The 21,034-nt window shown below is 43.9% G+C and overlaps 1 protein-coding gene across 1 annotated transcript in view; it reads right to left on the bottom strand.

The window, feature by feature from the left end:
- trpm3 (transient receptor potential cation channel, subfamily M, member 3) overlaps positions 1-21,034 on the bottom strand; it is a 275,797-nt gene that overhangs the window by 6,914 nt on the left and 247,849 nt on the right. Inside the window, 3 exon segments of the mRNA XM_055886361.1 lie at positions 1,006-1,138; positions 18,536-18,729; positions 19,876-20,026. Coding sequence (XP_055742336.1) covers positions 1,006-1,138; positions 18,536-18,729; positions 19,876-20,026 — 478 coding nt within the window.

The raw sequence follows: 21,034 nt of genomic DNA, 5'->3' as shown, positions 1-21,034 counted from the left end.
AGAGGAGGGGGAAGGGGGAGAAAAGGAAGGGGGGGTGAGAGAGGAGGGAGTGAGAGAAGAGAGAGAGGGAGAGAGAGGGGGTGAAAGTAATTATATTGTCCATGACTGGAAATAATGGCAGCAAAGTAAGAGCCTATCATGTGATGTACTTAAAGAATAAGTTATTTTTTTTTTAGAACCAAATAAAATATTTGATCCAAACAATGGCATGTTATAGAAGGGTCCAAGACACCGTTTTTTTTTGTAAATTCACAGGTTTTTGAGAAACTTACCCCAACCAGCAAATCACTTCCTCATCCTCATTGTGCAGAAAAAAACATGAACAAAGACTCCAAATATACCCAAATACGTCATTTTAGAAACGGCAAAGCTCTCAGTACACTGATGCAAGTCTTTAGATTGTGTACTCATGAAATTGTGTCGTTCCGAACTTTATCCGCAACATTATATTACATTTTCTTGCGACTCGAACAATACCTCGTCGTCCATTCTACAGGTAACTCCAAAAATAAAGGAAACACTTGAATAAATTAGGGATACAAAGTATATTGAAAGCATGCAGAGCTTCCACACAGAAAGTTCCATACACTTGTAGAATCTGTGCCAAGGTGCATTGAAGCTTTTCTGTCAGCTCGTGGTGAACCAACACCCTATTAAGACACTTTATGTTGGTGTTTCCTTAATTTTGGCAGTTACCTGTAGCAGCAGGCTACACGGAGAGTGGAACAGATGGATAGCGGAAATGACTCAAGTTGCACAAAACTGCATTTTAAATGGTGGATAAAGTTCGTAATGACGCAACGTCATGTATACAACATCTAAAGACCTGCATCACTATACTGAGAGTTTCTAAAAGGACGTATTTGGGTGTTTCTGGAGCCTTTGTTCATGTTTTATTTCCATACTACACTATGAGGATGAGGAAGGGATTTGCTGACAAAAAGAAAGAGCCTACATCATGTGTTGTACTCAAGCATGACAGGATTGTGTTTGCTCATGTCCAACCTCTCTGACGTCACTCGGATCCTCTCGTCATTCGAGGAGTTGAAGCGGTCATCTTTCTCACGGAAGTACTCCTCAATGCACTGCTCCTCAAAGTCATGCACTTTCTTCAGTTCGTCTTCAGTGATGAAGAGCTCTGTGATGCAAGGATGATGAAAAGCAACATGGAAGGATAAGCGGAAACAAGGAAGGATGGATCAATCTATAGCTAGAGGACTCCTGAAATCTCAAGGAGCGATAAGTATTATTTTTGTCTTAATCTGTTGTTGTCTAGTACAGTCTTTTTGCTAGCTGACCAACTAACAATTCTAGGGAGAGATAATGTTTTAATAATTGCTCGTAATATTCCCCTGAAGTCTGAGTGTCCAGTTTTCCATTAGTTAGGGGAACATTCTATCTATGTTAGCAAAAACCTTTTTTTTAGCATGTTTTGGCATTAGAATTAGGAGAATTTTCCATCAACGTACCACCAAACATATACAGAACATGTTTGTCATGTTTTCAGGATGTAAGATATTAATGTCCTAGACACGTTTCATGGTAACGTTGCAAGAACGTTCATGTGTCCAGTTTTCTGAGGGTTAGGAGACTATTCCAGTAACGTCCCACCAAAACATACACAGATCATGGTTTCCATGTTCTCTGAACATAAGATATTAATGTTCCAGACACGTCTCATGGGAATGTTGCAGGAACATTTCTGTGTATCAGCTGTCAGGATGTCGCCTGATGTTTCTGCTGAGTTGTTCTGCAGAGTTATTCGAGGAAGACTCCACTTCACTCTCTCACCTGAGTATCTTACCTAGTTCTTTTCAGAAGATCTCATTTAGCTCTTTTGTAAATTTCTCAACTTGGTGTTTGTTTTCTATGCCTGTTCGCTCTTCTCTCTTTAGGCTTTACAGACGCGCCCCACTCCTTGGCTGCAACTATTCTCATTTAGTGTACCCTGCGCGCACAACCCATGTGGAAGACCTGTTTTCTGGCAGCATTTGGAACTGCACATCTGTGGACAAGAACGCCCTTCAGTCCCTGAATCTCAGACTATTTTTGTAAATATCTTCTTGAACCTGCTGTGAAGTGGAAGATTATTTTCAGCAGCTGCTAAGTAGGTACCTTGACTTGTTTACAAGTAACTTTACTGCTAGCCAATGTTGAATTATTGCATATTTTCTTAGCTAACTTAGCTAGCTACCTGGCTAACGTTTGCTAGCTAAAGCCATTTCGGTCTGCTCTAAATTCCTTGTAAATATCTTGCTGTGCGACCTAAAAAAAATCACCCAGATAATAATTGTGATGATGCCATAGAAAATAAACTGAGCTCAGATTTGTGACCGTTAGGTATTCACGTTTACTACAGAGAAAATGGCTTGTGTCTAGCAGTTGAAAAGATATGACCCATATTACCGGCGCACCGATTTTTATTTTGGATTGACGGGCCACATTTTACACAAAAAACACGTTGTGGTCCGTTAAACTACTCGCCAGCCTCAGCCACTAAAGCCGATGCGAATCACCAGTGCACAGGTGTTGTATTGAGGTGTCTGCCGACCTAAGGTGCTACCACTGGGCAGCTCGATCAGTGTTGCCGGCAGTAGCTGGTAACATGGCCAATTATTTTCCCTCCCAAGATTATATTTCAAGTAGGATAGCAGCCTACACATGAAATACCTAATATTGGTAGCCATCTAGATTTCACCGTGACACAGTCTACTTAATAGGGAAAGCATGAACGGCAACAATACCAGAGACATAGTGTCCTACTTAGCTGTCACAACCCTGTGACACAGGCTGTGTGATTCTGTCCACTAGGCTGTCAGCTCAATAAGCTCTGTCTCACTGCGGAATTAGACGTCTATCCATGTTGTTCCAGTCGTCAAATTTCAAGGTATTTTTAACACCCTGGGTTGCTCCTGCTACTCCGTATCGCTCCATTTCTCCAAATGTCAAATTTAGAAGCTGCTGCTCTGTATCGTTCCTTTTCTCCAAACGTCAAATTTTGAAGTTAAGGGTTAAGTTCAGGCACTCATTCTGAATGGTTCAAGGGATATTTGGGTTTTCAGCATGTTAGACCTAATTTTCCACGTAGGTTTAGTGTTGAAGCATCATCCAGACAGTTGTTTTGGTCAGAGTTCAATTCCTGAGATTGCTTTGACTGGCTTAATTGCTTGCATGAGCCATATAGTGGTGGTGGCCAGACTCACAAAAACAAGTGCTTCAAAACTTCCGCACAGGAAACTTTACAGCCATCTCATGTATTTATGGGCTATACACGCATGTGAATATCAAAACACTTGGCTATTTCCACTATTACGAGCATTAATGTGTATAACTAAAACTGTGTTTACTTCCTGTTTAGCCTTGTCTTGGAACTAATTTCTACGTCACTACTACATCCGTGTAGACCAGCAACTAGCAGCAGCTCCCAGAAAGAGAGTCATAGGGAACTGGTGGTGTAAATGTGAAAATGTTTAGAAAAATGCAAGGCATTTCTGACTGAAATTTAGTGTCAGTGCAACATTTGAAGAACGAAATTTGTCTGGAAAAGACACTGATGATGTCGGTCACAGCACAACAGTCTGTGAACGATCATGCAGATTTCCCAGCCCTTATCAACCCAGGAGTAACGCTGGTTCGAATCAACTCAAGATGATGAACCGTGAAGATGGGACAACGTGCATGACAAAGTGACCCAGAGGAAGCCAGCTGTTCTCAACCCCTGCAATGACCCATTCTTCCAAGAGCTCACTGTGCTCAAGAAAGCGAAGGTAACCTGTCTAAATGATTACCGCCCCATAGCACTCACGTCAGTAACCATGAAGTGCTTTGAAAGGCTGGTCATGACTCACATCAACACCATCATGCCTTAAACCCTAGACCCACTCCAATTCGCATACCGCCCCAACAGATCCACAGATGACGCAATATCAATCGAACTCCACACTGTCTTTTCCCACCTGGACAAAAGGAACACCCATGTGAGAATGCTGTTCATTGACTACAGCTCAGTGTTCAACACCATAGTGCCCACAAAGCTCAACACTTAGCTAAGGACCCTGGGACTAAACACCTCCCTCTACAACTGGATCCTGGACTTCACATCTGTCATGCTGATCCTCAACACTAGGACCCCTCAGGGGTGCATGCTTAGTCCACTCCTGTACTCCCTGTTCACCCACGACTGGGTGGCCAAGCACAACTTCAACACCATCATTAAGTTTGCTGATGACACAACCATGGTAGGCCTGATCACCGACAACGATGACACAGCCTATAGGGAGGAGGTCAGAGACCTGGCAGTGTGGTGCTAGGACAACAATCTCTCTTTCAATGTGAGCAAAGAGCTGATCATGGACTATAGGAAAAGGAGGGCCAAACAGGACCCTATTAACATCGACGGGACTGAAGTGGAGCGGGTCGAGAGTTTCAAGTTCCTTGGTGTCCACATCACCAACAAACTATCATGGTCCAAACACACCAAGACAGCCGTGAAGAGGGCACAACAACACCTTTTCCTCCTCAGGGGAGAGCATCCTGACCGGTTGCATCACCGCCTGGTATGGCAACTGCTCGGCATCTGACCTTAAGGTGCTACAGAGGGTAGTGCATACGGTCCAGTACATCACTGGGGCCAAGCTTCCTGACATCCAAGACCTATATACAGGCGGCATCAGAGGAAGGCCCAAAAACTGTCAAAGACTTCAGTCACCCAAGACTGTTCTCTCTGCTACTGCACGGCAAGCAGAACCGGAGCGCCAAAGTCTAGGACCAAAAGGCTCCTTAACAGCTTTTACTCCCAAGCCATAAGACTGCTGAACAACTAATCAAGTGGCCACCCAGACTATTTACATTGACCCCTACCCCCTTGTTTTTACACTGCTGCTGCTTGCTGTTTATCATCTATGCATAGTCACTTTACTAATTAGCTAGACTAACCTGTACCCTTGCACATTGACTTGTACCCCCGTATATAGCCTCGTTACTGATGTACATTTCTTGTGTTACTTTTTGATTGATTCGTTTTTTTTTTACTTTAGTTTATTTGGTAAATGTTTAGGGATTGTAAGCATTTCACTGTAAGGTCTACATCTGTTGTATTCGGCGCATGTGACAAATACAATTTGATTTGATTTTAGATAATTGTAGATGTGGGATACAGAAATGAGGTGGTCATTCATATTAAACACTATTATTGCACAGAGTGAGTCTATGCAACTTGTCAGCAACAGGTGTGGCTGAAATATCCAAATCCACTAATCTGAATACTAATACTTTTGTATATGTAGTGTATCTCTGAAACTTAGATAATACCTTTGATGATGCAGTGGTAGCAAAACATGGTTATAACATCTACAGAAAATACAGAAATGCCAATAGGGGCGGTGTTGGGGTCTATATTCAGAGCCACATTCCTGTTAACCCTTTGACGCATCATTCTACAGTGGTCCCTGCAGCGGACACTCAAACCGGTGTAATTAGAACGTCCAGTTTCAATTGACGTGTTTTGTCACAGAAACATTTTGCACAAATACAGTCCTAACAACGTTATGTCCTGAATGTGACCAGTTTATTTTTGGATGCAATTTTCAGACATTCACAGAAGTGGCGACAGCATAACACAATCATCCAACCCAGAAAATGTAGGCTACAACAGTCCTAGTGCTAACTGAGGAAAGATTGAGGTAACAGAAGCAGTCATATTTAGCTAACTCTCGGCTGACACAAACCATAATATGAATTAGCAATTAGAAAGGACTATTTACAATTCATCACATCACATTATCGGTGTGCTCACCATTGATCCAAATAATTGAGTAAAACACTTTCTAAAAATCGCAAGAAATCTGACAACGGGTAGTTTGTGCGCGACGCCAAGTATAGTTTTTTTTCGGGTCAACCAAAGATAAGAAGAGGAGATGAGTTTGGTTTGTTTGCAGCATGTTGAAGGGGGTGTGTCATCTACGATCATTCACTTTCCTTCATTCACTTCTGGATGTTTACTCAAAAGATGAGAGAACCATCCCTCACCTCATTTTGTTACTACATCTTAATTAAATTCTGACAGACTTTTACGTGACACCCAGAATGCATTGTATAACGCCAACAAACATGGCGCCACACATAAATATTTTAACATTAGCTCATCATAATCAGTACAACTTTCAAAAAAGTATTTTATACACATCATGTGTCCATTACTATCTACGCAAGAATCGGAATTCATGATTTGTCACCAGTACTTGAAAGTAGTAAATGTATTATGCTCCATACAGTAGAAATGACAACACGTTATACAGAAAATAAGGCACTTACTTTGATTGGAATTAGCACATGTCCAAAGTTATTATTTGTAAAGAAAACAACAATGAAGGCAATGCAAGAGCCAGACAAAAAATGTGCCAGGGGGAAAAAAGTCCCGGACCAAGTCTCGGCATGTTGCAGAGTGAAGGTGATGGACGGGAAGCGCATGGGTGGCATCAATGAGGTAAATCCCCTTATTACTGCAAAAAGAAGGGCTTACTGTACCGGGTGGTAAAGATGAGGGTCGAAGTGTTAGAGATTTTAATGGTGTCTAAAGCATATAGGGACACAGTACTGTACCTGGCTCTTTCGCATGTGTTGGGCGGCCACTTGGCAGTAGACAAAACTAAAGAGCGCATCATGAGTAGATTCTACTGTCCCTGCTTTACATGTGACCAGTGCTTAAAGAATGCCCCCAAAGTCCATTACAGAAACCCACTCATCCCCCTCCCCGTCATTGAAATGTCCCTATGAGCGGATAGCCATGGATCTGGTGGGTCCTATTCCCAAATCAGCATGGAGGCACAAATATATACTGGTGGTAATCGATTACGCCACACGCTACCCCGAAGCCATACCCCAGCTTAATATGTCCACTAAAGGGATTGCTAAAGAGTTGTTGCAGATGTTTTCCCGAGTCGGCCTGCCCTCCAGTGGACCCCATTTATGTCCCGCATAATGAAAGACTTGTGCCTTGTTCCAGGTGAAATCATCCTCAGACAGATGGTTTATGTGAATGCTTAAATAAAACAGTAAAGTCGATGCTAGAGAAGGTTGTGGAACAGGACGGGAGGAATGGGGACATGTTATTACCTCACTTGTTGTTTGCTCTTAGTGTGGTGCCCCAGTTGTCAATGGGCTTCTCCTCATCTAACTGTTATATGGGAGGCTGTGCAGAGGGATCCTGGACCTCACCAAGGAGGCGTGGGAAGCCCAGCTCTGTCACTGGACTAAAAGGGTCCATATCAGTGGATATCTTTACATGACATGTTTTTGATATTCTAGAGGATACAGAACATTTCCAATGTATATTTTGAGTTTTGTGGATTTTCACCATATCATGTCAAATTCTGAATCCAGATGTGTTTTTTAGACCTTGATGATATTGGGATACTCCGAATATCACACATGGACATTTCCTATGGCTGGATATGGACTGAGATACACTACCGTTCAAAGGTTTGGGGTCACTTAGAAATGTCTTTGTTTTCCTTGAAAACATACATGAAATGAGTTGCAAAATGAATAGGAAATATAGTCAAGACATTGACAAGGTTATAAATAAGGATTTTTAATTGAAATATATTTGTGTCCTTCAAACTTTGCTTCGTCCACCATTTGCAGCAATTACAGCCTTGTAGACCTTTGGCATTCTAGTTGTCAATTTGTTGAGGTAATCTGAAGAGATTTCACTCCATGCTTCCGAAGCACCTCCCACAATTTTGATTGGCTTGATGGGCACTTCTTACGTGCCATACGGTCAAGCTGCTCCCACAACAGCTCAATAGGTTTGAGATCCGGTGACTGTGCTGGCCACTCCATTATAGACAGAATACCAGCTGACTGCTTCATCCCTAAATAGTTCTTCCATAGTTTGGAGCTTGTGGTGGCATATTTCTGCATTACCAAATGAGGAGAGTTACAAACTTCACACACCAGTCAGAGTTATACTTATTGAACTACATCTTTAATAATAAGAGCTTTGCAATAGCCTTTTTGACATTCAATGATGCGTTATCTCTAATGAACCATTGAAAAGTACCAACAGAAAAGTACAAAGATCTTTTGTAGCCAAGATACACCCCTCTCAATTTACATGACGAACCACAGATCTTAGGAACAGTTCACAATATATCTGTAATTTGTATGACAGATATCTATAAAACATAGCAGACAGTTACTGCTGTGTCAACAGTTTTCATTGTAAAGACCAGTATCTGGCCCTCCTACTCCAAACAGGAACTGTCTCTCCCTGGTACGGTATAGAATAGAAACATTAGCTCATGTTCTCTGGAATGCTCTTTAGGTTTTATCACCCAAAGACATCGTAAATCTCCTCTGTCAGGGTTATCTCAAAGAGACCCATCCTCAGTAGAACACACACATACACAATAGTTGACAGAATACTCTATTCTGTCAAATAAAACAACCATTATAATGCAATACAAGCATTATAACATAATCTTGCAATTTTCCACGACAAGCTGTGCTCTGGGTCATTGTCCTGTTGTAGGAGGAATTTGGCTCCAATTAAGCACCCTCCAGAGGGTATGGCATGGCGTTTGTCACTGAAAATTCAGTACTGATAGAGATTTGGTCATTTCTTCAAACAATCATCTTTATTTATTATCGATTAATTATTGCCATAATGAGACTTACAGCCTAACAGTCTTGGTTGACTGTTAGGCTGAGAGTCTAGCCTTTACAGACGATACACAGTTTTTATTCAGCTGATACCAAGATTGCTTTTCAGTCACTTCTAACCTTCCCATAAACCACCTTGGTTATCTACACAGGATGATATTTTACTTAGTTTCCCAGATGCCAGGAAGATGAGACAATGAGGCATTGTTCTTAATAAATCTTCCAGGCTCTCTCTATCTTGAGTCACACACACCACATCTTGTCTATATAATGCTAGCTTTTAGGTTTTTATCACCAATACAAATCAATTGTCAGCTTCAAACTATCTCTAGTAGAACCATATGTCCTCAACACCCATACTAGCTGCAGGGTGCTAGAGTGGAGACCATGAAGGGGACGTGTGAGGCGTCCGTTTCTCAAACTAAACACTCTAATGTACTTGTCCTTTTGCTCAGTTCTGCACAGGGACCTCCCACTCCTCTTTCTATTCTGGTTAGAGCCCGTTTGCACTTTTCTGTGAAAGGTGTAGTACACAACATTGTACGAGATCTTCAGTTTCTTGGCAATTTCTGACATGGAAAAGCCTTCATTTCTCAGAACAAGAATAGACTGACGAGTTTCAGAAGAAAGTGCTTTGTTTCTGGCCATTTTGAACCTGTAATCGAACCCACAAATGCTGATGCTCCAGATACTCAACTAGTGTAAAGAAGGACAGATTTATTGCTTCTTTAATCAGAACAACAGTTTTCAGCTGTGCTAACATAATCGCAAAAGGGTTTTCTAATGATCAATTAGCCTTTTAAAATGATAAACTTGGATTAGCTAACACAACGTGCCATTGGAACACAGGAGTGATGGTTGCTGATAATGAGCCTCAGTACGCCTATGTAGATATTCCATAAAACACCTGCCGTTTCCAGCTACAATAGTCATTTACAACATTAACAATTTCTACACTGTATTTCTGATCAATGTGATGTTATTTTAATGGACAAAAAACAAGGACAATCCTAAGTGACCCCAAACCTTTGAACGGTAGTGTATCTCAACTGGTATGCCATCCAGCCCTAGTGTTTTCCCAGACTTAAAGGATTTATTTGCAAGAACTTCCTCTTCTGTAATTTGGCTTTCACATAAGTCTTTATGTACAGCTGTTCATTTTACATTATCAATAGAAAAAAACAACTTACAATTAACTTCAGTTAGTGGAAATGGAGGAGACTGAAATTAAAACATATGCTTGAAGTACTTTGCTTCCTCTTTCAAAAGATCGTTTGGTGAATCATGGGTGACTGTCATTTGTAACAATTTTCAGTACATTATTCTTTGTAGCATTTCTATGTTTAAGATTAAAAAGAATGGTGCAGTTTTCTCCATATTACATCCAGTTTGCTTTATTTTTTATAACATATTACACTAGATCTTTCTTGAATATATTCCACCAATTCCTTTCATTTTTCTAATAACTTATTCTGTGCCTCTATGGTACAGTTTGTATTGCTATATATCTGTACTGTTGGTCCTTCTATTTGTGAATATTTTGACCTATATCGCTTTTGCTTTAAGTATGAGTATTGAATTACATGGCATCTAAGGCACATTGTAACGGACGTCGCTCTCCTCATCTTCGGATGAGGTGAGGAGAGAAGGATCTTCAGACCAAAACGCAGCATTTGGGAAATAAGCCATCTTTATTATAAACACGATGGCAACACGAAACGAAACAAAACACGTTCAAAACTACAAAACAAGAAAAACGTTGTTGACGAAACCTGAACATAAACTTACATAACTAAACATAAACTCACGTACAGGAAACAGACGACATCGAAACGAAACGAAACAAACAAACGCTACAGTCCCGTGTGGCACGAACATACATACTGACACAGGAGACAATCACCCACAACGAACACTGTGACAACGCCTACCTAAATATGACTCTTAATTAGAGGAACGCCAAACACCTGCCTCTAATTAAGAGCCATACCAGGTAACCCAAAACCAACACAGAAACAGAAAACATAGAATGCCCACCCAACCTCACGTCCTGACCAACTAACACACATAACAACTAACATAAATAGGTCAGGAACGTGACATTACCCCCCCCACAAGGTGCGAACTCCGGACGCACCAGCACAAAGTCTAGGGGAGGGTCTGGGTGGGCATCTAACCACGGTGGTGGCTCAGGCTCCGGGCGCGGTTCCCACCCCACCATAATCCATCCTAGCTTCCTCCCTCCAAGAATGTCCACCCTCTTTTTTCCCCCACAAAATCCTCTTAATAACATACCTAATAAGGACAACACCGGGACAGAGAGATAAATCAAGACAGAGGGATAGATAAGAATATAGAGGTAGATGAAGATAGAGAGGGAGATCAGGATAGAGGGGCAACTCCGGACTGAAAGGCAGCTCCGGACAGAGAGACAGCTCTGGACTGATGGGCAGTTCTGGGTATCTAGCCTTTTCAGGCTGAAGGGCAGCTCATGGCTGACTGACGAATCTCGACGCTCATGGCTGGCTGACGGCTCTCGACGCTCATGGCAGGCTGACGGCTCTCGACGCTCATGGCAGGCTGACGGCTCTCGACGCTCATGGCAGGCTGACGGCTCTCGACGCTCATGGCAGGCTGACGGCTCTCGACGCTCATGGCAGGCTGACGGCTCTCGACGCTCATGGCAGGCTGACGGCTCTGGCTGCTCATGGCGCTCTGACGGCTCTGGCTGCTCATGGCGCTCTGACGGCTCTGGCTGCTCATGGCGCTCTGACGGCTCTGGCTGCTCATGGCGCTCTGACGGCTCTGGCTGCTCATGGCTCTCTGACGGCTCTGGCTGCTCATGGCTCTCTGACGGCTCTGGCTGCTCATGGCTCTCTGACGGCTCTGGCAGATCCTGTCTGGTTGGCGGCTCTGGCAGATCCTGTCTGGTTGGCGGCTCTGGCAGATCCTGTCTGGTTGGCGGCTCTGGCAGATCCTGTCTGGTTGGCGGCTCTGGCAGATCCTGTCTGGTTGGCGGCTCTGGCAGATCCTGTCTGGCTGACGGCTCTAGCGGCTCCTGTCTGGCTGACGGCTCTAGCGGCTCCTGTCTGGCTGACGGCTCTGTAGGCTCATGGCAGACGGGCGACTTTGCAGGCTCATGGCAGACGGGCGGCTTTGCAGGCTCCTGGCAGACGGATGGCTCAGACGGCGCTGGGGAGACGGATGGCTCAGATGGCGCTGGGGAGACGGATGGCTCTGGCCGGATACGGTGCACTGTAGACCTGGTGCGTGGTGCCGGAACTGGAGGCACCGGGCTAAGGATAAGCACCTTCCTACTAGTGCGGGGAGCAGGGACAGGGCACACTGTATTCTCAAAGCCCACTCTATAACTGATGCGTGGTACCGGCACTGGTGACGCCGGGCTGAGGACAAGCACATCAGGATTAGTAGGGGGAGAAGATACAGTTTGTACAGGGCTCTGGAGACGCACTGGTAGCTTAGTGCGTGGGGCCGGAACTGGAGGCACCGGGCTAGATACACGCACTACAGGGAGAGTGCGTGGAGGAGGAACAGGGCTCAGGATACGCACTGGTAGCCTAGTGCGTAGTGTAGACACTGTAGGTACTAGGCTGGGGCGGGGAGGTGGTGCCGGAAATACCGGACCGTGGAGGCGTACTGGCACTCTTGAGCATTGAGCCTGCCCAACCTTACCTGGTTGAATGCTCCCGGTTGCCCGACCAGTGCGGGGAGGTGGAATAACCCGCACCGGGCTATGTAGGCGAACCGGAGAAACCATGCGTAAGGCAGGTGCCATGTATGCCGGCCCGAGGAGACGCACTGGAGACCAGACGCGTTGAGCCGGCCTCATGACACCTGGCTCAATACCCAATCTAGCCCTACCAGTGCGGGGAGGTGGAATAACCCGCACTGGGCTATGCACTCGTACAGGAGACACCGTGCGCTCTACTGCGTAACACGGCGCCTGCCCGTACTCCCGCTCTCCACGGTAAGCCTGGGAAGTGGGCGCAGGTCTCCTACCTGCCCTTGGCCCACTACCTCTTAGCCCCCTCCCAAGAAATTTTTGGGAATTACTTACGGGCTTTTCGGGCTTCCGTGCCAGACGCGTTCCCTCATAGCTCCGGTTCCTCTCCCCGGTAGCCTCTGCTCTCCTCAGTGCCTCCAGCTGTTCCCATGGGAGGCGATCTCTACCAGCCAGGATCTCCTCCCATGTGTAGACACCTTTTCCATCCAATAAATCGTCCCATGTCCATTGCTCCTTCTTCTCCTGTCCCTTACTCCGTTTATTTTTCCCTTGCCGCTTGGTCTTAGCGTGGTGGGTGATTCTGTAACGGACGTCGCTCTCCTCATCTTCGGATGAGGTGAGGAGAGAAGGATCTTCAGACCAAAACGCAGCATTTGGGAAATAAGCCATCTTTATTATAAACACGATGGCAACACGAAACGAAACAAAACACTTTCAAAACTACAAAACAAGAAAAACGACGTTGACGAAACCTGAACATAAACTTACATAACTAAACATAAACTCACGTACAGGAAACAGACGACATCGAAACGAAACGAAACAAACAAACGCTACAGTCCCGTGTGGCACGAACATACATACTGACACAGGAGACAATCACCCACAACGAACACTGTGACAACGCCTACCTAAATATGACTCTTAATTAGAGGAACGCCAAACACCTGCCTCTAATTAAGAGCCATACCAGGTAACCCAAAACCAACACAGAAACAGAAAACATAGAATGCCCACCCAACCTCACGTCCTGACCAACTAACACACATAACAACTAACATAAATAGGTCAGGAACGTGACACACATTTAAAAGTACCCCACATAAAGGGGATCTGCTGTAACTATGTTATGTTGGAAAAAGTCAGTTATAAATTCTTCTGTTCTAGTTAAAAACAAGTTGCTGTTTTTTACCCCTTTTTCTCCCCAATTTTGTGGTATCCAATTGGTAGTTACAGTCTTTTCCCATCACTGCAACTCCCGTGCAAACTCAGGAGAACCGAAGCTCGAGAGCTGTGTGTCCTCCGAAACACAACCCAGCCAAGACTCACTGCTTCTCGACACAATGCCGCCTTAACCCGGAAGCTTGCCTCACCAATGTGTCGGAGGAAACACCTGGCGACTGTGTCAGCGTGCATTGCGCCCAGCCCACCACAGGAGTTGCTAGTGGACGATGGGACAAGAACATCCCTGCCAGCAAAACCCTCCCCTAACCTGGACGATGCTGGGCCAATTGTGCGCCGCGGGTCTCCCGTTCGGGGCCGGCTGCGACAGAGCCTGGACTCGAACCAGGATCTCTAGTGGCACAGCTTAGCCTGTTGGGGATGGGGGCGCTGTTTAGACTACTTATGCTAATTTGGCAAATTTTTTAAACGGCTTCCCACAAAATCCTTGATCGTACAATATGCATATTATTATTATTATTGGATAGAAAACAGTCTATAGTTTCTATAGGAGTTGAAATTTTGTCTCTAAGTGGAACAGAGCCCATTCTACAGCAATTTCCCTGACATGGAGTCAGATTTGAGAAATGTTGGCCACTCTTCTGAAGTCATTTAAAAGGGCACTGTCGTTGCTATGACTATACGGACACTTCTTACGTCTTCCCCTGGATGCCTTTACGTGATGACGATTCCAACGGGGTCGATTGCACGTTCACAGGCCCTACAAATGAAAAAACCCTGAAGCTAGTCATTCTTTGGGAGCTGCGTCATGAGCAAAGTGGACACCGGCGCGCACCTGTTCCAAGCGTTAGTTTAGCCTGTTATATTTCTCCGGTCATCTTTTCACTCGTTATAGGAGTTAAAAACATCATAAGGTAGTTAATTTAAAGCGTTTTATAGCAATTTATATCCGTTTAGTGCGATTTTGGGACATTTATTTTTGCAACGATGTGAAAAGTTGGGCACGCTTTTCAGTTCATCCCGAACGCAGTTGACTTTTCCACATGGCAAGAGGACAGCTTTCCACCAAAAGACGATTTCTCCCAAGAAAGGATCCTTTGCCCAAGATACTGATGGAAGAACAGCTCAAGGTAGGACATTTTTATTATGATAAATCGTGTTTCTGTCGAAACATTTTAGTGGCTTAGGACGCCATGTTTTTTGACGTAGCTTCGCTTGGCGCAAACTGTATTGAAAAGTAAGGATAAATAAAAAAATGTAATAACGCAATTGTATTAAGAATTAAATTGTCTATCAATCCCTGTCCACCCTATATTTTTTAGTCACGTTTATGAGTATTTATGTATAAGAGTAGATCACTGTCTAAGTGGCGCAAGGACATTTTCTGACCAGCTGAGCTACATTTCACATTGTCTAACCATGATTTTGGTGGCTAAATATAAACATTTTCGATCAAACTCTATATGGATTGTGTAATATGATGTTACAGGAGTGTCATCTGAAGAATTCTGAGAAGGTTAGTGAAAAAATTAATATATTTTTGGCGATGTTGACGTTATCGCCCACTTTGGCTAGAATCAATGCTGGGCTGCTATGTGCTATGTGCTATGCTAATATAACGATTTATTGTGTTTTCGCTGTAAGACACTTAGAAAATCTGAAATATTGTCTGTATTCACAGGATCTGTGTCTTTCGATTCGTGTATGCTGTGTATTTTTACGAAATGTTTGATGATTAGTAGTTAGGTAAACACGTTGCTCATTGTAATTATTCTAGTCCATTTGTGATGGTGGGTGCAATTGTAAACTATGCCATATACCTGAAATATGCACTTTTTTCTAACAAAACCTATCCCATACCATAAATATGTTATCAGACTGTCATCTAATGAGTTTTTTTGTTGGTTAGGGGCTATAAATATCTTAGTTTAGCCGAATTGGTGATGGCTACTGGTGTTGGTGGACAAATAAAAGATGGTGGATTATGCTAATGTGTTTTTAGGTAATAGATGTACATCTTTACATATTGTGTCTTCCCTGTAAAACATTTTAAAAATCGGAAATGTTGACTGGATTCACAAGATCTGTGTCTTTCATTAGCTGTATTGGACTTTAATGTGTGAAAGTTAAATATTTTAAAAAAATATTTTTTTTGAATTTCGCGGCACTGGTTTTTCAGTGGGGGGGGGGGGGGGTGTGCCGCTAGCGCCACGCTGATCCTAGACAGGTTAGAGCACTGCACCACTCGGGAGGCCCGTCATTAAATAGGCGTAGACATTCTGTAAGAGTAATGTATATGCCAATTATTTAATGGTCTGACCGCATTCTGCCCGCTATCAACACCTTTTGGTGGCAGCGAGAATGACATAAAAAAGTGGTGAAAACGACTAGCTTGATTGAGCCGCTGCCATGTATATCTCACTTGGTATTGTTTTTCTTACATTTAGATGTACTGGAGAATTTCTCTGTAAATGTACAGCATTATACTGGCACAAGAGTGGCCAGCTTAATACTATAATTTTGCTTTACAGTAGAGATGCTGTAATACATTTTTCAATAATATTTTCCTTACTCTAAAATATATTACCTCCTCTCTGCTGTAAAGCAAAATTACATTATTAAGGTTTTAGTGTATTGCCCACCAGGTGCCCTTAAAGTTCCTCAATGTGCTTGACACCTAGATACGCTAATTTCCTGATGATGGCTCACCGCTCATTGTACTCGGTGACTTCAACCTCCCGACGTCTGCCTTTGATTACTTTCTTTCCACCTTTCCCCCCTTGCCTCTTTTCACCTCACCCTTTCCCAATCCGCTCCCACTCACAAAGCAGGAAATACGCTTGACCTCATTTATACTAAAGGCTGTTCGCCTACAAATCTCCCTGCCAACTCCCTCCAGGTCTCTGATCACTACTTTGTTACCTTTTCTGTCTCCTTCTCCTCCACCCCTTCCCAATCATCCCCTACCCAGATGGTCATGTGCCGTCGCCATCTTCGCTCTCTCTCTCCCATTACTCTCTCCCATTACTCCAAGCATCTCTCCTTTCTGCTAAATCCTTCTCCATCCTGTCTCCTGATTCTGACTTTTCAACCCTACTCCCCTCCCGTTCTGCATTCTATGACTAGCACTGTCCCCTTTCCTCACGGTCGGCTCGGGCCCTCCACCGCTGCTCCATGGCTGAGTGACTAATTGCATGTTTGTGGGCAGCTGAGCGAAAATGTAGGAAAACTATACTTCCGGGAAGACCTATCATCCTTTCACTCCCTCCGCTCTACCTTCTCTTTCTCTGTTTCAACTGCTAAAGCCACTTTCTATCACTGTAAGCTTCTGCCTCTAACCCTAGGAAACTCTTTTCCACATTTTCCTCCCTGTTTAATCCTCCCCCCTCCCCCTCCTGCAGATGACTTTGCCAACCACTTTGAAAAGAAGGTTTACAGCATTCGCTCCTCATTCACTCAGTCTATTGAGTCCACTGGTCCCACTCAGATTTACCCTACGCCTTGACCTTTTTCACCCCTCGCTCTCCAGATGAAATCTGTAACTAGTGAGGCCCAGCTGCCGACAACCTGCCTGCCCACTTGACCCCATCCCCTCCTCCCTTCGCCAGACTATCTCTGAAAACCTTCTCCCATTCCTCACTTCCTTCATCAACTCATCACTGACCACTGGCTGCATCCCCTCTGACTTCAAAATGGCTAGGGTCAATCCCCTCGACCCCATTGACGTCAAAAACTACAGACCGGAATCCTTCTTTCTTTTCTTTGCAAAACACTTAAGTGTGCTGTGTGTGACCAACTCTCTCTCTATCTCTCCCTAATCAGTCAGGCCAGAAGATGGGTCACTCAACCGAGACCGCTCTCCTCTGTGTAACGGAGGCTCTCCGCACTGCCAAAGCTGACTGGCTCTTCTCTGTTCTCATCCTGACACCGTGAACCATCAGATGGTTTGTCCTCTCCACCCGCTCAGGGCAGGGTGTCTCTGGCTCTGCACACTCTTGAATTGCATCCTACCTGGCAGGCCGCTCCTACCAGGTGACGTGTAGAAGATCTGTATCTGCACCACGTACTCTCACTAATGGTGTCCACCAGGGTTCAGTTCTAGGCCCTCTTTTTTATACACCAAGTCACTTGGCTCCGTCATATAACTCACATGGTCTCTCCTATCATTGCTATGCGACACCCAGGTGGCGACATGCATCTCCGAGTGCCTGGCAAATATCTCAGCTTTGATGTCGGCCCACTACCTCAAGCTCAACCTCAACAAGATGGAGCTCTTCTGCCTGACTGCTCCAAGACATCCCCATCATGGTTGGCAACTCTGCAGTGTCCCCCTCCCAGAGTGAAACAAACCTTGGTATGACCCTGGACAACACCCTGTCGTTCTCTGCTAACATCAAAGCAGTGACTCGTTCATGCAGGTTCATGCTCTACGAAATCCGTAGAGTATGAGTCTACCTCACACAGGAAGTGGTGAATGTTCTAATCCAGACAACTTGCTGTTGATTGGGTTCCCCACTTGTGCCATCAAAGCCCTGTCACTTATCCAGAACACCACAGCCTGCCTGGTGTTCAACTTTTCCAAGCTCTCCCATATCACCCCGCTCCTACCTTCAGGCTATGCTCAAAATCTACACCCCAACCCGAGCACTCCGTTCTGCCACCTCTGGTCTCTTGGCCCTCCCACTCCCACCCCTCCCGCTCAGCCCAGTCAAAGCTCTTCTCTGTCCTGGCACCCCAATAGTGGAACCAGCTTCCACATAAAGCTAGGACAGCAGAGTCCCTGCCCATCTTCCAAAACCTGAGACATGTGGTTGCCCCACCAGAGCTATTTTAAGATGAATGCACTAACTGTACGTTGCTCTGGGTGCAAGTGTCTGCTACATGACTCAAATGTAAATGTAACATTTCTAAAGGATTTGTATCGGGCCCAGCCCATGTACTCACTAAGGCCATAGTCTCTCTCGTCATCGTCGTGCTTCCGCCAGCGACAGCACAGGTGCTTGAGGACCATGGTCATGTGACTGAAGATGATGAGGGGAGGGGGGAGGATGGGCCGCTCGTAGAAGGTCATGATGAGCTGGTATCTCTGGAACTTCCACACCTGGTTGGAGATGGACTTCACCTCAAAGAAGGTGTTGCTATGACAACAGACAGTAACAACCAAAATGTCAAACCAACCAAGAATGCAATAGCTTGGTTTGTTTACCAAACATTGTTGCAACATGTTTTATGCATGCATTTCTATGAAGACGGATTAAAGGTCATGTTTTGAAACACTCAACCCCTCTTTCAAACATCCTCCATTTCATCTAACCCATATAACTTTCATTCATCCTTCCATTCACTTACCTACCTACAGTCACCATAACTTGCACCACTACAGCCACTACTACAACTTTGGCTGCTAATACTACTACAACAACTACTACTACTATTAAGATCACAAAAATCTTCCTACATTTACATTTGAACAAAAATGCCAGTAAAACAGAGATGTATAAAAAGTATGTTCCTTACACTCCACCGCTATTTGCATTGGAACTTTTCCTCCATTTGCATTTCTTAGTAATTAGTAAAGACATGGGGAGGGGATCGTTCTTACTACAGTATTTCACACAGATGGCAATAAGGCACAATAACAGTAAATGAGCACTATAATGGCTCACAATAAGAGATGAAACATCTTATTGTGTGTATATGCTACAGTATGCTCTGCCATGGGCCTCGAGTGGCTGCAATTTAAAAGCACTTAAGCAACTGCAGTTGTCATGGTACACACAGCTGTCATATTATATATTTGAAAGCCTACCATCTGCACTCAAAGGACAGCACAGGTTATGCACTGTTTATAACTAATCAAAGCCCTAACCGCTCACTTGTTAAGCTGTATAAAACTAACAAGGATCACAGATGGAAATGAGCTACGTAGCTAACTAACTCGGGTGATATATGAGTATGTTGTGCAAGGTCCCCGAAAAATAATGTGGGTGAGGGAGAGTAAAATAAACCTATCCCATGCACATTTTTGTCTTTGTCCAGAAAAAACACCTAGAGATCCTACCTCCAAGGAATTTTGGCAAGCTGAAAGGATTTGGCAGGTGTAAGCAATAGCCCCACCACTAGCAGAGGCAAATATATTACCAATGTATTTAAACCTGTCAAATCCTCTGTGTCTTGGGGATTGTGGTGTAGGAGCTAGGGGTCGTTTCTGGACAAGGCCCTGGTATGTATAACCGAGTGGGAATAAGGAGAGTGTAGTATGTTTACAGAAAGAGAGCACATACTTGAAGACAGCTATGAGCAGGTTGACCAGCAGGATGTTGGCCACCAGCAAGTAGCAGGCCATGATGGCAGGAACGATCCAGGCTCCCGTCTTACAAGGCGGCAGAGTCACAACATGCCCGTCGTCCGCGGTGATATTCTGGCCACACGGAGCTAAGCACAATGACACAACCACAGGTTCAGGATGTTACTCAAGGTGTCACAAGACAAACTATGACAAAATAAATGGGTAGCCTGTAGAGAGTTTCTATGACAGAACATTATAAATGAAGGCAAACATATGTGCCAATTGTGCGTCAAAATGAATAAACACACAGACCGAGACAAGCAAGCTAACATAAAAGATGAACACAAAATCAAATGAAAAGAGTATGTCACCATACAATACAAACATACAAGCAAACCCAGGCAATCATACAGAACAAACAATCATTATGTTAACATCTAAAATAAACAAACCAACAAATAAACAGGCCAACAAATACTTCAAGTTTTGCAAACAAACAAGAGGCATAATATACTGTATATATGCATATTTTTTTGAAGGGGATAGGAAGGAGTGAGCTCTAGAATGGAAAGGTCTTATGTGCTGAAATGTGTATCTCAAAATATAGAAGCAAATATATTCATGTCAATAACTTACATTCCCAATATATTTAAACATGGCATTGATGTTTAAAATATATTGTCACATATGTGTGCCATAGCCTAGCTGAATAATGATTATACTACAGAGTAATTGAAATGTATTTAAGATACATCATATGTTTTTTCCATCAGTGATGGTTCAGTTGCTGTGGCTTATAATGGGGACACTCAGCACTTTCACTTTGGATGCTCATTTGTTTGTTTGCCTATGTATCAATATATAATCATTATATTCATACTTATCTCTGGATTTCAATTGATCACACAAGGCAGCCCAAAGGTAGAGAACTGAAGTAATTTTCTCTTTATCTCGCAATTTTACACTCAAAGAAATTGGGTTAACAACTCTGACAACTGAACCACGTGAAAAAACAGATTGCCGTAGATGAAAGGGTATGATGTGTGTGTGTGTGTGTGTGTGTGTGTGAATACAGAATAATATTAATGTGTACATACAGATGTAGGATCTTCATTTGAACCAGTTTGATACAGCCGGGGAGTACTACTGCAGCA

This window comes from Salvelinus fontinalis, chromosome 28 (genome assembly GCF_029448725.1).
Source record: "Salvelinus fontinalis isolate EN_2023a chromosome 28, ASM2944872v1, whole genome shotgun sequence".
In the NCBI taxonomy this organism is placed as follows: Eukaryota; Metazoa; Chordata; class Actinopteri; order Salmoniformes; family Salmonidae; genus Salvelinus; species Salvelinus fontinalis.
This window is presented reverse-complemented; position numbering and strand designations above follow the sequence as displayed.